Source organism: Penicillium verhagenii (assembly GCF_028828195.1).
Source record: "Penicillium verhagenii strain IBT 33310 chromosome Unknown utg000005l_segment0_segment0, whole genome shotgun sequence".
Classification (NCBI taxonomy): domain Eukaryota; kingdom Fungi; phylum Ascomycota; class Eurotiomycetes; order Eurotiales; family Aspergillaceae; genus Penicillium; species Penicillium verhagenii.
This window is the reverse complement of record NW_026643169.1, coordinates 1547807-1564714: the sequence shown is the minus strand read 5'-3', so window position 1 is coordinate 1564714 and position 16908 is coordinate 1547807. Positions and strand designations below refer to the sequence as shown.

Below are 16908 nucleotides of genomic sequence, written 5' to 3'. Positions count from 1 at the left end.
AAAATCTCGGGTTCGATGATCAGAGATGTTTAAGGAGGTTGTCATACCTTTTGGAAGGAAAAAAAAAGGAGAGGGGGTTGATCCTTTTTCAAAGAAGCGAATATTATCCAAAAAACAAGAAAGCGAGTGAAAAGAAGAAACCTTCAAGAAAGAGGCTTTTGAAGAAAAGGAAAGGAGAGGTTGGTCGGAGAGAAGGGAAGTGCCAGTCTGGGAAAGAAAGGGGGGGGACGTGTCGAGGTGTTCGGGCCAGCTATTCTGGAGTGGGTTTGGATCGACCCGCGCCAAAATACACGTTGGAAAAATAGGGAAAAAGCAGATGATGCATCAAGTTTCTTTCTATATATCAATAATACTCAATATACACCGCATATTAAGTAGATTCGGCTTTTCGACTGCATTGCTGCATGGTTCTTTCACCAACTCTTGGTCCTGTTTACTATACGATTCCGGCGAAGAATGCGGGACTCGTCTTTGCTCTTTACTCTAGAGTATACTGAATCGCTTGGTCTAGAACCAAGCAGTCAATTGCAAAGTTCCAACACGTATCAGCCGGGGATGAAATCTTCCAAATGTTCCTTCCCCATCTCTTCCTATAAGGGTTGTCGTACCAAGCTCCAAACATAAACAAAAAACCGATTTGCTTGGGAAGTAACGAATGGATCAGGGGTTAAACGGGGGGAAACCTCTCACGTGAGGTTCCACTCATATAATGGTGGATCCCCATAACACTATCAGCAACTGTCCAATCAGGTACTATAGATGGTCTTTGATGTCAGGATCACTTTATGCGAAATTAAAAACATGAAATATAATGAGAGGGTAAAGGTAAGATAAAAAAAGTATTCATTTTCGTGGAAACGCCATACTGTGTGAGAAACACAGATCCAGATGACAGAGGGAGATAAAAAAAAAAAAAGAGGTAAAAAAAAGGGTAAAGAACAGATAAAAAACTAAGCTGTACTAGTACCTAGTACACACTTCATTTGCCGGTCTTGGTCTTCTTCTTGGGTCGCGATTCGCCGTCTGATCCAGCTCCTTCACCACCAGAGGCATCGGCCATCTCCTCATCACTGTCATCACCACTGCTATCGTGGTCTTCGTCAAATTCCTCGGCCACATCTGAGTCGGAGGATGCGGCAAAGTCCTCGTCGGGGGTGTCCGAATCCTCATCGGCCGAGCCACGGTCAGCTCGCACAGCTCCTTCATCTTCACTGGATTCCATCATCTCATTGGGATCAAGTGCCGCCTTAAGGAGACTCGAGGCATCTTCGGTCATCTCATTCTTAATGCGAATACCCTTGGCCTTGAAGAAGTCCTCCAGCGGTTGTTGCTCCTCCCTAAAATTATCAAGATTAGTTGGTTTGGAAAACAAAGAAAGAGAAACACAACGGAGCCACTTACCGGTTGATGTTGCTGAACTGATGCTCGCCCAGACCGCCCTTTAGGCTCACCGTAATATCAAATGTGCGGCTGGCCGAAACAGCACCACCAACACGCGACATGGTCACTACAGCCACGTTCTCCATTTGAATGTAAGTCGCCGGTTTAGGCACGAAGATCAAACTCTTGTCCAGGAAGTACAGCAGACCCTCATTGGCCTTGATGGAACACTTAACTCCATGATGTCCATGGTGGCTGACGAAGTCCTTGGATGGCATGATAACTTTCTTTCCTGACAGACCTCGGAAGATTTTGGTTACCACTTGATGAATTGGCTCCTCGTAGTGCGGTTGCAACTTGTCCTTGTATTGGGTGTTTAGCAGATCCTCGGTCATGTTGAGTTCAAGGCTAATTTCCTCGTCCAACTTCAACTGCATGACCAGGAAGGGGTAGCGGGTTTGACCCTGGCGCAGTGGCGGGTCAAGACCCAACACAATGAGTGTGTGGGTCTCATCAGTCTTAGGGAGCAAGAAGAACTTTTTGATGGCGGTGTACTGGATCTTGTAATCGTATGTCTTTCCGCGGAGCCGGAAGGATGATTCGTACATGTCAATATCGAAACGACCACTGAAAGATAATTAGCAGAAGATTCACAAGATAGAAGGGAGAGGACCGACCGAGGAGTAAGATGCAAGACGTCCAAGAAGGTCGCAAATGTGTCACCAGCCACATCGCCAATCTCAGCTTTGTCCATAAGAGTCTCGTAGAAGAGGTTTGCGGCGTTCTGTTCCTCCACGTCCTCTTCGTTCTCGTCGTCGCCCTCGCCATCTTCGGTCTTCTCTTTCTTTGAAACGGTACCAGGAATGTAGAATCGCATTTCAACCAATTCGTCCGGTCCTGCGGCAGCCTTGCGACCGCGGTTTTTGGTGCTTCCAGCAGGCTGGGAATTGGTACCGTTCGCATCCGTAGCGGAGAGTGCAAACTCCACTGCCACCTCGTTCTTTCCAGCTAGGTTGGTGTTGGAGATTTCGGAGTATGGAACCTCAAAGGCGGGTCGGTTCTGTACGCTAAAGGAAAGCTCGGCCTTTGTGAACTCCGCCTTTCCCCAGTTCCATCCTCGCAGGGCGTGTTCGCGGTTCTCAACGTTGATGCCGTACCAGATCTTAAAAGCCTTGGACAATCGTTCGAAGTCCTATAATACAATGCGTCAGTACAGCTCTATCACCAATTTGATGGTACCTCCGCCCATACCTCCTGGTCAAATCCATCGAGTTGGATCACGCCGGATGATCGCGACAGGATTCTCAACTCAAACCCTTTCGCCGCGCGACTCCACTGGGCGCCACCGATGTTGCTGCTGTCCAAGGTGAAGGTGTCGCCTCCGCCAGCAGGGCGCCATCCTAGACCACTTTCCGCCAACTTGCACTTGCCGGCATTGTTGGATAGGTCGAGGTAAATGTTGTCAAAGCTCTCCCTGAAAGATGGTCAGCGCTGAAACGCTCGGGAATTACCACAGGGGGGTGATGTACATATTGGAGAGGTCCTAAGGACTTTGATGTCTGCGTAAATTTGAAACGGGAGAATTGATCTAAAAAATGATGCCTGGTAGGTGTGGAGGTAGGGGGGATAAGAGGTGTGGGGAGGAGGTTTGATAGCTCTCAGAATTTCTCGTAGTCTCGCGTTGTCGCGCGCGCAGAAAGGACCACTTCATCCCAAATCAGGACTAGTGTTGGTGCCTGAGGCGGTCAATATCCGAACAATAAACTCTCCCACATCAATTGATCTGACCTCCAGGAGTAATAACATTGAATTTTTGATACGAAAATAATACCTGTAAAGAATATGAATAACCGGCAATTAAAAATTACTCTCATATATGTAGTTCAACGCTAGAGATTATATGGTGGATACTGTATATAATTAGTATGTACCAGTTAAGCTTACACATGTATCCGTGGACATGTGCACGCCTCCATGGCTGTATCTAAAGTACTATTATATATAGCTGCATCCAATGTTACCCAGGGCCAGGGCTTAGTAAACTGCAAAGACCACTAAAACTGCCCACCACCTGGGCAGGCTCAGCCACTCAAGTGCTTGGAGTAATATGGACCCCCATATCTCCATATTTGGATTTTTTAGTCTTATCTTTCCGACAGAATAATACAGCAGGTGGGTTTCAATATAGGCGACAGACCACAGCATGCACATGTGGATTCCACTTTGCTCCAGCCCGAGGAATTCATAACTGATAGGTACATAGTATATGAAATTATTTGATGAGCCAGAGATATATTCCTCTTAAATAAAAAATATTCATCAAAGAACGCACGAACACTTTACAGGAATTTTAGAATCAATAAATACGAGATGTACAGGTGCCATGCCATGACATGATTGGCCAACTTTATTTTCCTGCCTAAGTAAGATCCAATGAAATTTCGGTAGGAAAACACAACCAGAGGAATCTGAGATCCACCACCATCAGTGATCAGTAGTACGAAACAATGCAAACCCGTCTTTTTTAAAATCACAAAATACGTAATATCCCCAAGATGAGTCTTCACTAAAGTGATGGATTGAAGGCAAGAGTGCGACAAACACCCACCAGGAAGAACCCGATCTAAACCTAGACCCTAGCAGTGAGCACAAACACAAACATACCGAAATAAAAATCCATATTAGAGGCAATATGTTAAAATCACGTTTGCGGCCACTACCCCGCCGCAACAAGAGCCGCAACAGCTGGTCCTGTACCTGATTTCCAGCATGAGGGCGAGGGCTCCGAGCTAGATGAGGACCCCGAAGATTTGTTTGAAAGCTTTCTCGGACACCTCTTCCCCGATGATACCGCTGCTTGGCACAGAGACCCCGGCCAGCACATTCTCTACTCCTCCCCGCACTATGGCGACCTGCAGATTGTCATCCCGTCCTACCCCGAGCAGAGCGACAAGTCCACGGAGAGTGTGACTGGACAAGAAGAAGATAAAAAGGAAGATAGCACAAACCAGGTCGAGGCTAGTCGCAAACCATTTGCGCATATCCTTTGGAGCGCGGCGTTGGTGGTCGCAGAAGGTGTGGAGAATGCAGACATTCTCCAAACAAAAGGCACAGAAGTCTCCGATGTTCAAAAAGAGAAATCCTTGACCTTTGGGCTGTGAAAGGAGAAACCGTGTTAGAACTCGGCGCCGGTAAGTGACCTCTCTAAATTTGAAGATGGAGAGCCCTGCATCTCTACCCAGGGAAAGCTTGAGGAACTGACTGATAATGGTCGTTTAGGCGCCGCTCTCCCTTCACTCATATGTGCCCTCGCCAAGGCATCCAAAGTTACAAGTACCGATCACCCGTCATCGCCCGCGCTCGCAGGCTCAATCGCGTACAATATGAGCCATAATCTGAGAAACACACAACGACCCCATCGACAGAGCTGTCAATTCAACCACATGAATGGGGTAATCTGGAAGGCCCATTTGCTGAACAAAACAAGGGCGGATTCACACGAATGATTGCTGCCGACTGTGTCTGGATGCCCTGGCAGCACGAGAACCTCGTGCGCACCATGAATTGGTTTTTGGCACTCGGAGGCAAAGTATGGGCGGTGGTGACTGGATTCTATACGGGCCGTGAGGTTGTTGCTGGATTCCTTGATCTGGCTGTTGAGAGCGGGTTGGAGATTGAGCAAATCTTTGAGCGGGATCTCGTTGAGTGTCACGAGGATGGCAGGGAAATCCGGAGGGAGTGGGATCCCAAGCGGGAAGGTGATAGCATAGACAATCGGAGGAGATGGGGTTTGGTTGCAGTCTTGAAGCGGAAAGAATAGATGAAGAATCGGGCATTGAATATAGAATTTACTATGTATTAGCATTTACGATGCATACTAGACTAGCATAAACACGGCATTGATTCCAAGGTTCTGATATTCCATAACGACACGGATTCATGATTATATATGATTACCAAGACAAAACATTTCGATGCAAAATTGAAAAGTCCCGGCTCAGCTATTTATCGTGAAGCTTGGACCCCAAATTTGAATAGCCCAGCAAAATTTCGAATGCTTTAAAGGTTTAGGTCATGCAAGCATGCACATGTGATTCATAACAGCAGGACCGAGGAAGTAATGCTGGGTTGAAGCGTGAGGCACTGGAAGTATGTACCTGATGTGCATGATGACCTTCGTATGCATGTGGACTATGTACTCGGTAGTAAAAGCGGAATTTCTTCAGAAGCCTGCGTATGCACTGCGTACACCGTTAGATCCACTCGTGGGCCTCTGTTTTCTATATTTAAAGAATATTGGCGTGTGTTTCGATCTTGTTCTGCGACGGTTTATTTTCGACCCACTCTGTATCGGAGCTAGAAGGCTGTGCAGATGGAGACTTGATACTCATATTGTGATCGGAGTTCGTACGACAAACTAAGATATTTCATGAAAATGGGTTTTACAACATTTGAACCTAAGTTTTTGATGCTCACGAATATAGTTTAATAGTTTACGGTAGGGATGCCGGGCAGATCCCAGTCTGGGGGCGAACCAGGATGGCAGAATTGACTGTCGATCCTCATGTTATTCATGAACCAGCCGTCATCCCGACGTAATTGGAATTCGAGGGTTTGTTTTTTTTTTTTATAAATTTTTATCCTTATTATTCTGTGGTCATTGCTCTTCCTCTTATTGCTGTAAATAATAAATAGGGGGCAATGTGACCCAGAGACGACTTTGTAGCTTACCTTGTATAATATTTGGAAATTACTCTGTATAAAAGGTGATCCAGTATGAGTGTGTATGACCGAGATAACATCAGCGGAGACCCGCAGCTGGGACGGGAGGCTGGGATTCCGAGACTCTGATTGGCTGCAAGACTAAGATTAGTGGATCCACTCCCTTACTAGCTGTTTCCCCCCTTGAGTAGCACCAATGGTATCCGTATGGTATGTATCAAACAAACTGGCAGTGTATTTTGGATATTATCAGTTATCCCGAGTATTATCAGTATTTTGCGTAAATCCCCGTATTCATTTCTCGTTTGAACCTTGAAGTCCATTTCCCCTGCTCGAGTTCTTCCTTTCCCTAACAACCCTCAGTCATTCGTTGATTTCTTCTTTTTCTGCAGGAGACTTCGGTCTCAATATGCATCCCACATTCTTTTGCTTCTAAATTGGTCTTTTTTTTTGATCTCATGCCACATTCTTTTCTTTCATTTCTACGCGTTGCTCCTGAATTGCTGCCTTAAAACCTTTTTGGACTGCTCACATTGCTTCTCCTTCCCCCCCCCCCCCCTCCCACGCCAATACTCTATTGAAACCAACCCACCTCCCCGTCGTCGCACCCTCTAAACAATGAGATCCTCATTGTTTGGGTCCGCGGCGGCCGGCCTGTCGACCCTATTGTCACTACTGCCGACCGCACAAGCCTTGTCATTCGAAACCATCTCACTCCCCGACTTGGACCTGTCCTCTTTAGGGCGGGTCTCCATCAGCGGTAACTTTGATGGCGTCTCTTTGTACGAATATGAAGGCCAATCCGAGGTCACTCTAACCAACGGCTCTTCATCAATCCTGACACCCCTCCCCAATGGAATTCTCACGAACCTCTCAACTGCCGACGCCCAGATCCAGGCCATGTGTGCCTTTACGAAGAAAGACGGAACTTTTGCTGGAATTTTTGTTGGAGGAAACTTTACGACGTTAGGTGGTGTGGAATCGCGAGGTGCGGCCTTGTTCAACCCGAACACCAGCACTGTTACAGCCTTGCCAGGATTGAATGGTTCAGTGTCAGCCGTGGCATGCGACCAGAGCACAAATCGAGTTTACGTCGGAGGAACCTTTGATCACAAGAATAGCTCGAACGCGATCGCCTGGAGTCCCGACAATGGCTGGACTGATCTCGCATTTGAAGGCCTGAATGGTCCTGTGAAATCGATCCTGAAAGCACAAAACGGCCACATCATCTTTGGAGGAACATTTGATGGAACAGGCAACTCATCAAGCTCATCGAATACTACATATGGTCCACAGGTTTTGAACTTGCAGAATGCAACCATCACCTCCGATGCCACATCTTCCATGACTGGATACGAAAGTCCTGAAAACATTATTTGCTCCACAAGCGGCGTGGCAGCTAAGGGTAAAACTTGGCTGCTTTACGACTACTCACCTGGATACTGGCGCGCCGAGCTTGGTTTCACCGCCAACCCATCCAAAGTTCGCCTCTACAACACCCATCTGGATGGTCGTGGTACCAAGACCTTTTTGTTCCGCGCTTTACCCGATGATGGAATCATGAATATGACTTATACGGACTCCGCGGGTAATGCAGCTTACTGCGACCAAGAGTGTCCCTTGTCCAACAGCACCAGCGAAAAATATCGTGACTTCACCCTTGTCGACCCGGTGGGCATGACCGGACTCCAGATCGAAGTTTTGGATTGGTACGGCGAAGGTGCTGGATTGAATGGAATTGAGATTTATCAAGACACCATCTACTCTTACGCTGTCGACACATTTAACGAGCCTACTTGCGCCGGTATTGAATACCCATCCAAGTCGATCGTGACCGGCACCTGGGACGTTGATTCGACTTATCTGTCTACCCAAGTCACTAATGCCAACGACACTGACGCTTCCGTTGTCTTCCAGCCTGATGTGAAAGAATCTGGAAAATACCAAATTAATCTTTACACCCCTGGATGTTCTGACAACGATAGTTGCTCTTCCCGTGGCATGGTGAACGTCACAGCCACCGTAGCTAGTGGTACCGATTCATCCAACCCGTCCCCCACGACCATTTACCAGACAAACGACGACGACAAGTATGACATCTTATACTCTGGACATGTTGACAAAGCCAGCGATTCGTTCCGCCCCAGCGTTACTATCCAACCGATTGTTGACCAAGGAGACATCAATGTTGTGGCGTGGCGCGTTAAGTTTATCCCGCTCTTCAACACAACGAAGGCTTCCGAATCAGAATCAAGCTCTGACTCGGACTCGGACTCGGACTCGGACTCGACAGCTGAAGATTTGAACGGACTGTACGATTATGATCCCACTTCGACCTCGACCGATACCGAAACATCCGATATCAACACTGCTGGAACATCACTTAACAAGGATGCTTCAATCCTTAGTTTGGCCGAATACGACGGCATTATTTACGCCGGTGGTAACTTTTCCGACAGCAGCATCAGCTATGTCATGTCCATCACCGATGGCAACGCCACTGCAATGCCAGGAGGAGGTTTAAACGCCGAAGTTCAAACTATGGCTACTCTCGACAAGTTTTTGTACGTTGGTGGTAACTTCACAGACACCTCTGACGGTGGTGTCGATGGCCTTTACCATGTTGCGGCCTACTCCTTCTCAACGAAGAAGTGGTCTGCCCTAGGAGCTGGCCTGAACGGTCCCGTTTCGAGTATCTATGCGATTGATCTGAATGTGTCTTCCTCTGTCAACGAGACAACCATTGCCGTCAGTGGCGATTTCGATGAGATTCGCGCATCTGGCGGTGACTCCGCAATCAGTGTCCCCGGCTTTGCCATCTGGCTTCCGTCAAACCAAACCTGGCTCCAGAGCCTCAATGTCACTCAAATGGAGTTTGCTGGTCAGCTCTCTGCGGTTGCATCAGTGAACGAGACATCCATCCTTGCTGGCAGCTTGGCCACTGATGGATATACTGCCTCCGACTCAGTGTGGCTGCAAAACTCTGACGACGATCTCAGCCTGCTTCCTTTGACTATGAACATTAACCAAACTGGATCAGGTATTGGATTAGTTACTGGTGTGTACGATACGGAGTCTAGTCGCAACCAAACTCTGTTCGGTGGTCAATTCAATGCCACCGCCACCGACGGCTCCACAATTTCAACTGTTGCTATCCTAAATGGAACCGACTCCATCTATGGCCTGCCTCAAGGTGTTGATACCAACTCGACCGTCCGCTCTATGGCAGTTTACAACAACACACTTTTTGCTGGTGGCAATGTCACTGGTACTATCAGTGGTTCGTCGATCAACGGTTTCTTCACTTACGACTTGGCTGGCAAGAAATTCTTATCTCAACCCTGGGAGCTTCATGGGTCTAATGTGTCTGTCAACGCCATTGCTGTTCGACCGGACTCATCGGAAGTTTACATTGGCGGCAACTTTGATACTGCCGGTTCCTTGCCTTGCGAAACTGTTTGCGCTTTGGATTCCTCCCTCAACTCCTGGAGTTGGCCCGGCGTTAGTATTGGTGGTAATGCGATTGCCCTTAGCTGGGCTAGCTCTAACATCTTATATGCTGCGGGCAATCTCACAGTTTCGGGAATCAGCACCTTCGTCGCCACCTTTAACGTAAAGACTGAGGCCTGGACTTCTGTGACAGGTGCAAACCAGTCCGAGATCCCCGGTGAGCTTACTGCATTCACACCGGCCGCTGAGGACGTTTCGACATTCTGGATTGCTGGCACATCGACCAATGGCTCTGCCTATTTCCTGAACTACGATGGCACCAAGTTCCAATCTCCCGGTAACTTGTTCTCCGAGGGCACTGTCATTCGCGGCATGGAAGTTCTCCCCCTGAACCAAAATCACAAATCTGTTGAACTTTTGAATGACGACCAGACGCTATTGCTGATGGGCCAACTCATCATTCCCAACTTCGGTAACGCGTCTGCTGCTCTGTACAACGGAACCACCGTCACCCCTTTCATCCTTTCCTCTACATATGATGGCCAACCTGGAAGCATGTCGCAGCTGTTTTCTGAGAACCAGAATCCCTATGACACCACATGTGAGTAAACCCATTTTTTCCATTTTTTCCCCCCCATCTGAACCTTCTTGCTGACTCAACCTTAAGCGAGCCATCATTCCAATGGCATTGTGGTTCTGGTGGCATTCTGCTGTGCACTTGGCTGCGTCTTCCTTATTGTCGCAGCCGGTGTGATCATGAACAAGATCCAGCGTCGTCGCCAAGGCTACTCTGCAGCCCCGCAATCGTTTGGTACCGACCGACCATCTGACATGCAGCGCGTACCGCCCGAGTATCTTTTCAATTCCATCGGGCAAGCGAACCCGACCGCCCCGGCCATCTAATCTCTCTTTTTTCATTTGCACAAAATCTACTCACCGTATTGTGTGAGATTAGAGTTCTTTTTTTATTGCTAACTTCTTCGGAAGCAACGTTGCTATACCCATCCTTCCTTAATGTTTGATTTGCTAGCGCCACACCTCTTCTTCTTTTTCTCATTTCGCGCTGGTTTTTTCCCGCGATTATCTTACCTGGCTTTTTTTTTTGGTGGCTGATTGTGGCCTCATTATCTCTCAACCCCTCGGTATTCCCTTGTGCATATGTGTCACATTTGTATGTAACTTAGCGTTCCGTCCTGGGGACGTGGATAATACAATGATCTACCCATGCATGTTTAGCTCAACGCAAATCCAATCTTTCACATACGCTTTCATGTAGCACAGTCTGGAAGAATCGAAGCACCTGGGATCCCTCGAACCTTGGAACCAGTCATGATTCCAGTGTCAAAGTTCAAAATTGGGCTTGGATCGGCCAGGCTAAGGACAAATTTTTGGATCAACAACTTTTGAATTTGCGTACCACCCTGCTTGATGTTTGCTACCGGGTTAATGGCTCGAAGGTGTAAGCTGAACATCACATTGCTTCCCCCACCCCTGCACATGTGGTGCGCCTCGCACACCTAGCCCCGGATTCAATCCCCAGATTAGTCCCCGAGTCCTTCTCGCTCTTCTTTTTCTCCGTTTCACTTTCAGTCCTGCAGGCTCTAGGGTATAAAATAATAATGCATGATATTCCCAAGATTAAGACAAAAAAAAACATACATATATGAAAGTTCCGACTGGCGGAACAGGATTCTCCGCATTAGGCCCCCACCCCACGCCGCTTTAGCACCTCGCATTGCCGCAAGCAGAACTGAGCACGTCCAATGTCCGCAAGCAGCCGAGCGCATAACCTGCCCTAACAAGCCTGGACCACATGCAAGCCGAGTGGTAGGAAACGCAATTCCCCTCTCCCTCATCACACGGACATTAAAAATAAAAATAAGCAAAAAAAAAAAGGCCCAAAAGCAAAGGCTAGTAGTCAAGCATTTGCCATGTGACGATACGCCCCGATAGACTTGCTATTTGTATGTACTCCGTAGTACGTACACAGGCTCAAGCTAGCACTGAACATGCACAAACGAAGCGGCGACGAAGCCAATTCATCAACTGACCTGCACTAGAAGGATCGGGTATGTGGCTTGTGCATGGAGTTGGATCGGGCCTGGCATTTGATTTGTTCAGCGGTAGGGGTCCGGGGTGGTTTGTTTACGTGGGGTCTTGCGTGGAGTCGTTGTTGAGGCTATGGAGGATACAGTCTAGGCTGTACAGTAGTGTAGTTAATCAGGAGCTATGGCCCTATGACATACTGTTATTGTGATTGATGAAGGTATAGCGGATCTGGTGACGCGCTCGCGCGGGACATGATTCCATTCAAGATTGAATCCTTGTTGATATGGGGATCCCCGCACGTTCTTAGAGTTTGGCGGATGAGGATTCCTTTGTCTTGATAGGCTTGATGTTGATGGGTTTCGGAGATATTTGCTTGTCATTGGAAGCTTTTTGGAAATTTGATACTATTTTGGTATGGTCTTGGATTGTGTCGGACAGTACAGTAGTAGACTGCAAGGTGCATTGCTGTATACTATAAGATGTGGCGTAAAGTGTGCTTGGTGGTAGTCAGCATGTGACCTACTGGTAGCTACATAGCAAGCCGTAAGGTATGGCTCTGCGATATTAAAAGAATTGTAATCCTTTACTATAGTAAGTTAACTATACTCCGGGAAACGGGATATGGGACCTTACTGGGCCTCGGATTCGGGACTCGGTACTTGCTATGCTGAATGCCGTTGCCTTCATAATCGATCTTCCAGTGCGTCTGCCAAGAACAGTAATAAAATGCCTCTTCTGCCAGTTGTGTTGCCAAGAGCTTAAAGAGCGGTAATTTGTATTGCGGTCCACACCGCTGGGCTTTAGATGGGGCCGCTCTTGAACCTCAACAACAATTTTTTCTTCTTCTTCCCGGTTCCAACCGAAGTACGTTAGACAATAGATGAAAAAAAATCCTTAACAATGCATTCTATCCGTTTGGCGCTCAGGTAACCTACGTAGTTAGGCAGAGGCGTATCAAAGCAACCGTGGATGATAGTCTGCCACAACCGGGAATGTTTCTCTGTCAAACTCTACGGACGCCACCCGTCAAAGCGGGCAGTTAAGCAACATTTCGGCCTTGGTTCTTTTCCCGATAGTATTTTCGGGATCTTGAATGTTTGAGAGTTTTTTTTTATTAGTGGTTTTAATTTTTTAATTTTTATTTAATTTTCAACGTACCCACGGCTTGACATGTTAATTAAGCGAACGGCTAATTAGAAGAGAGCATCGGGATCAAGGTTCCGCTCCACTACCCAATAGCCAGTTAGCATCACGTAACATTGCAGATGTGGGTTTTGGATGGAGATGATCAATGTATATGAGAATTATTAATAGGGGTTATAGATTCCTGCATTAGGGCCGAGGGGGAAGAGATCTCAGAACGAGTCTCTGTACTTGTTGATTCGTGGGGAAGGTATAGACATACCCTGAGATCAGGTCTATCAACGCCTCCAACGTAATCCCGTATCGGAAACCCCCGCGGGGAGAGTTGGGGAAGAGACAAGTCGGGGCCTATAAGATGCCTTGAACGGGTCGGGTGGACCGTGAGTCAGTGACTTCCCCCGGCCGTCGGGGCTCGGAAACACGGTCATTTTCGGGGGCCAAAGACGAATAGGCAACTGAAACGAGTGTCACGGATGTTGAAGTTTTTGTTTATTTTAAATTTTTATTTTTTATTTATTTTTCGGTTGCACTTGAACGAAAAAGGAAAGCGATCTGATTGGATGGCAGATGTTGAAAAACTCAGACCCTGAAGCCACTAGACCGCATCCGTGGTCGGAGCAGCTTCTCTTTGTGGCAATTTTTAAGGTTGATCCTCCACCCGCTCTCCGCGAGTCAAATTAACGCCTTGTCCTTTCCCCAGAAATTGAAAGGGTCTCTTGTGCCTGAATACTCCAAATGGCAACATGGCGAATAACAATCCAAATCCAAGGGGGAAAAATAACCATTCAACTTTTTGGCCTCCCAAGTGGCGCTAAGGTGAACCATCGGTCCAAATCAAAATCTCCATAGATGACAGTCCCATACACTTCCTCTTGGCAAGCAATTCCCCCATGGCGCCACGTTCCCTTCCCCGAATGCGGCATCACACGTATGTGGCGCCCCCAAACCGAAAACTCAAAAGACACTAGCCCGCTTGGCCCTTCTTGGCGAATCGCACGACTTGCGCATACCTGGTGAACCGCAATCTCAGCCGCTTATGCCCTCTGATCCTTCCCGGACTCGCGCGACTTGCCTAGAGCGCACTCTCCATACGACGTCACCTTTTTGTTTTTTTATTATCTATTTTTTCTTTTCTTTTTCTTTTTCTTTTTCGTCTCCCTTGGCGCTACGGTACCAGTGTACCCATGTACCAGCAGTGGAGTCGCGTGGGAATGGGTCTCCCCCGACATCCCGAATGAGAAACATACGGAGTACATAAAGACCCCAATGTCCCCCCATCCCCAGTGTCCGAGCTTCCTTCTTTTTGTGTATCGTTGTCTCTTCTCTTTTATATCCTCCCTAAAGTTACAACACTCTAGGTAGAGGTCAACTCAACATGTGGACTTCCACAACTGGCTTGCGAGGCAAGCACCTCCACTGGGCCATTACCTTTACTTCCGTCGTCGGTTTCTCTCTCTTCGGTTATGACCAGGGCTTGATGTCCGGTATCATTTCCGGTACCGAATTCGATAAAGAGTTCCCTCCTCTCGCTGGCGATAGTGCTTACACCTCGGTCCTCCGTGGTGCTGTAACCTCTTGCTATGAACTTGGTTGTTTCTTCGGTGCTATCTTCACTCTCATGTACGGCGAGCGCATCGGACGTACTCCTATCTTGGTTGCCGGTGGTTCTCTCATGATTCTGGGAACCGTCATCTCCGTGGCTTCGTTCGGTCCTCAATGGGGTCTGGGCCAGTTCGTGATCGGTCGTGTCATTTCCGGTCTCGGAAACGGTGCAGACACCGCGACCATCCCCGTCTGGCAGTCCGAGTGTTCCAAGGCCCACAACCGTGGTTTCCTCGTCTGCTTCGAGGGTGCCATTATCGCTGTCGGTACCTTCATTGCCTACTGGCTTGATTTCGGTCTCTCCTACGTCGACTCCTCCGTTTCTTGGCGGTTCCCCATTGCCTTCCAGATCCTGTTTGCCGCACTGGTCATCATTGGTGCCGTGCTGCTCCCCGAGTCTCCTCGTTGGTTCATCATCCAGGGCAAAGAACAGGAGGCCTGTGAGGTTTTGGCTGCTCTCCACGATAGTACCCCTGACGGAGAGGATGTGCTTACCGACATTGCCCTGATGAAGGCCGATCTGGTCTCTATGGAGGGTAACAAGGCTAACTGGAAGACCCTCTTCACATGCGGCAAGACCCAGGAATTCCAGCGTATGATGATTGGTTGCTCTGGCCAGTTCTTCCAGCAATTCACTGGTTGCAACGCTGCCATCTACTACTCCACTCTGCTCTTCCAGAATGATTTGCACATGACCGGAAAACTCCCCTTGATTCTGGGTGGTGTCTTTGCTACCGTTTACGCTCTTTCTACCATCCCCTCCTTCTTCATGATTGAGCGTGTTGGTCGTCGTAAGCTCTTCTTGATTGGTTTCGCCGGTCAGGGTCTTTCATTCATTATCACCATGGCCTGTCTGATCGATCCCACCAACTCCAATGTGAAGGGTGCCGTCGTTGGTATCTTCTTGTTCATCTGCTTCTTCGCGTTTACTACGCTGCCTCTGCCCTGGATTTACCCTCCCGAGATCAACCCTCTCCGCACCCGTACCATGGCTGCCTCCGCCTCGACCTGCACCAACTGGATTTGCAACTTCGCCGTCGTCATGTTCACCCCGGTGTTCTCCACCACCAGTCCTTGGGGTATCTACCTCTTCTTCGCTCTGGTTAACTTCACTGCCTTCCCCTTCGCCTACTACTTCTACCCCGAGACCGCCGGTCGTGATCTGGAGGAGGTTGACATTATCTTCGCCAAGGCTCACATCGAGGGCAAATGGGCTTTCCAAGTCGCCAACGAGCTTCCCAAGCTCACCGTTGAGCAGATTGGTGAGATGCAGAGAGAGCTTGGTCTGGACGTCCCCGGACACCACGTCGAGCGTGACAGCGAGAAGGCCGATCTGAGCAGCGAGAGTGAAAAGGAGAAGAACACTCACTCTGAGTAATTTTGTTGATGATGGGGCATGTACATTCGGGGCCCCTTTGCTTCCTGCATTTCTATCCTGGAGACGGAAAGCATGAGGTCACGACCCGCTCTGATATGATTTATAGAGTGCATTGATGGCTCATTTCTTATTATTTATTCCCTTTCTTTCTTGTGTCTTATGTCAATGTGCAAGTGGTTAATCGCCACTTTTGTCAGATATTCCCCCTTATTTTATATCTTATTTCTTTTTCTAGATATCACCGTTCTGTCTTTTGCTAGATAGTCACTACTTTTTTTTTTAAGAGAAATGCAAAACTGGCCCCACAGCCAGTTTCACTACTAACCCATTTTCCCTTCTCCACCATTTTCGTTTGTAAAAAAACCCCCACGACATCGGATAGATTCCGTAGCCTTGAAAAACAGTCATTCCCCCCCTCGCCCCGGACTCTCCCCAGGGGCAAACGTGTTCCATGGATACTCAACGGCACAACCAACCTGCAAAACCAGAACCATCCAATGATCACAATATCTATCTTCAGCCACTGCCGTCAGTCAACCGTTTACTCCAGGTCCAAGGCTAAAATGCCATGTGGGTTTTTTTTTTTTTTTTTTTTTTTGGGTATAAGGTATATGCCCCCATTCACGATGGATCTTGTCGAGCCACGCGACTTGGCTGGGCATACGTATGCGCGGTGGTCAAGAGCCCAAATCTGTACATGATCGACGAAGGAAAAAACTCCGAGAACCTGCGGGATAAATGCATCTGTCGGCACTCAGCCGTCATTCCGAGAGGGGAATGTGGGTGGATTATCATCGGGATTGTGGGCGGGGACTTGGGGTGTGTCTGTACTCCGCTTGTACGGATATTCTACGGAGGACCTTGGGTTGTTTAAATTTGACCTCCGAAGTTTATTACTGACGATCTATCAAGATTTGAGTACGTAGTATGCTGTAGAAGCAAATCCAAATCCAAATCCAAATCCAAATCGTCAAAGCCAGTGTCAGTGACTCAAGTAGCTAGTCTTCCGATCTTACTGCATACTTGACAGAAAAGTCGGTCAGCCATGGCTAGGCCCCGACGATCTGTGTATCTTTTGAGGCATAAGCCATATATGCAGGCGCAATACCAACATTTGAATCTTGGCGGCTTATGCAAAGCAGGTGTAAAAGAACTTTGAAAAGAACGCAGACGTCGGTCCTATC

At 48.0% G+C, this 16908-nt stretch overlaps 3 protein-coding genes across 3 annotated transcripts; 2 read left to right on the top strand and 1 right to left on the bottom strand.

The window, feature by feature from the left end:
• Positions 1–979: 979 nt before the first annotated feature.
• On the bottom strand, positions 980–3186 carry N7466_004134 (FACT complex subunit POB3; the record flags this gene model as incomplete). The annotated part of the gene is made up of 5 exons (XM_057163531.1): positions 980–1337; positions 1402–2007; positions 2058–2572; positions 2632–2850; positions 3169–3186. 5 exons carry the CDS (start codon positions 3184–3186, stop codon positions 980–982), a joined length of 1716 nt encoding a protein of 571 aa, XP_057022212.1.
• Positions 3187–4072: 886 nt separating this feature from the next.
• N7466_004133 (putative nicotinamide N-methyltransferase) lies at positions 4073–5200 on the top strand (the record flags this gene model as incomplete). The annotated part of the gene is made up of 4 exons (XM_057163530.1): positions 4073–4085; positions 4126–4455; positions 4660–4832; positions 4868–5200. The coding sequence occupies 4 exons, from the start codon at positions 4073–4075 to the stop codon at positions 5198–5200; spliced, it is 849 nt and encodes a 282-aa protein (XP_057022211.1).
• A 1520-nt stretch (positions 5201–6720) lies between these two features.
• Positions 6721–10455, top strand: N7466_004132 (uncharacterized protein; the record flags this gene model as incomplete). The annotated part of the gene is made up of 2 exons (XM_057163529.1): positions 6721–10153; positions 10220–10455. The coding sequence occupies 2 exons, from the start codon at positions 6721–6723 to the stop codon at positions 10453–10455; spliced, it is 3669 nt and encodes a 1222-aa protein (XP_057022210.1).
• Between the last annotated feature and the right edge of the window lie 6453 nt (positions 10456–16908).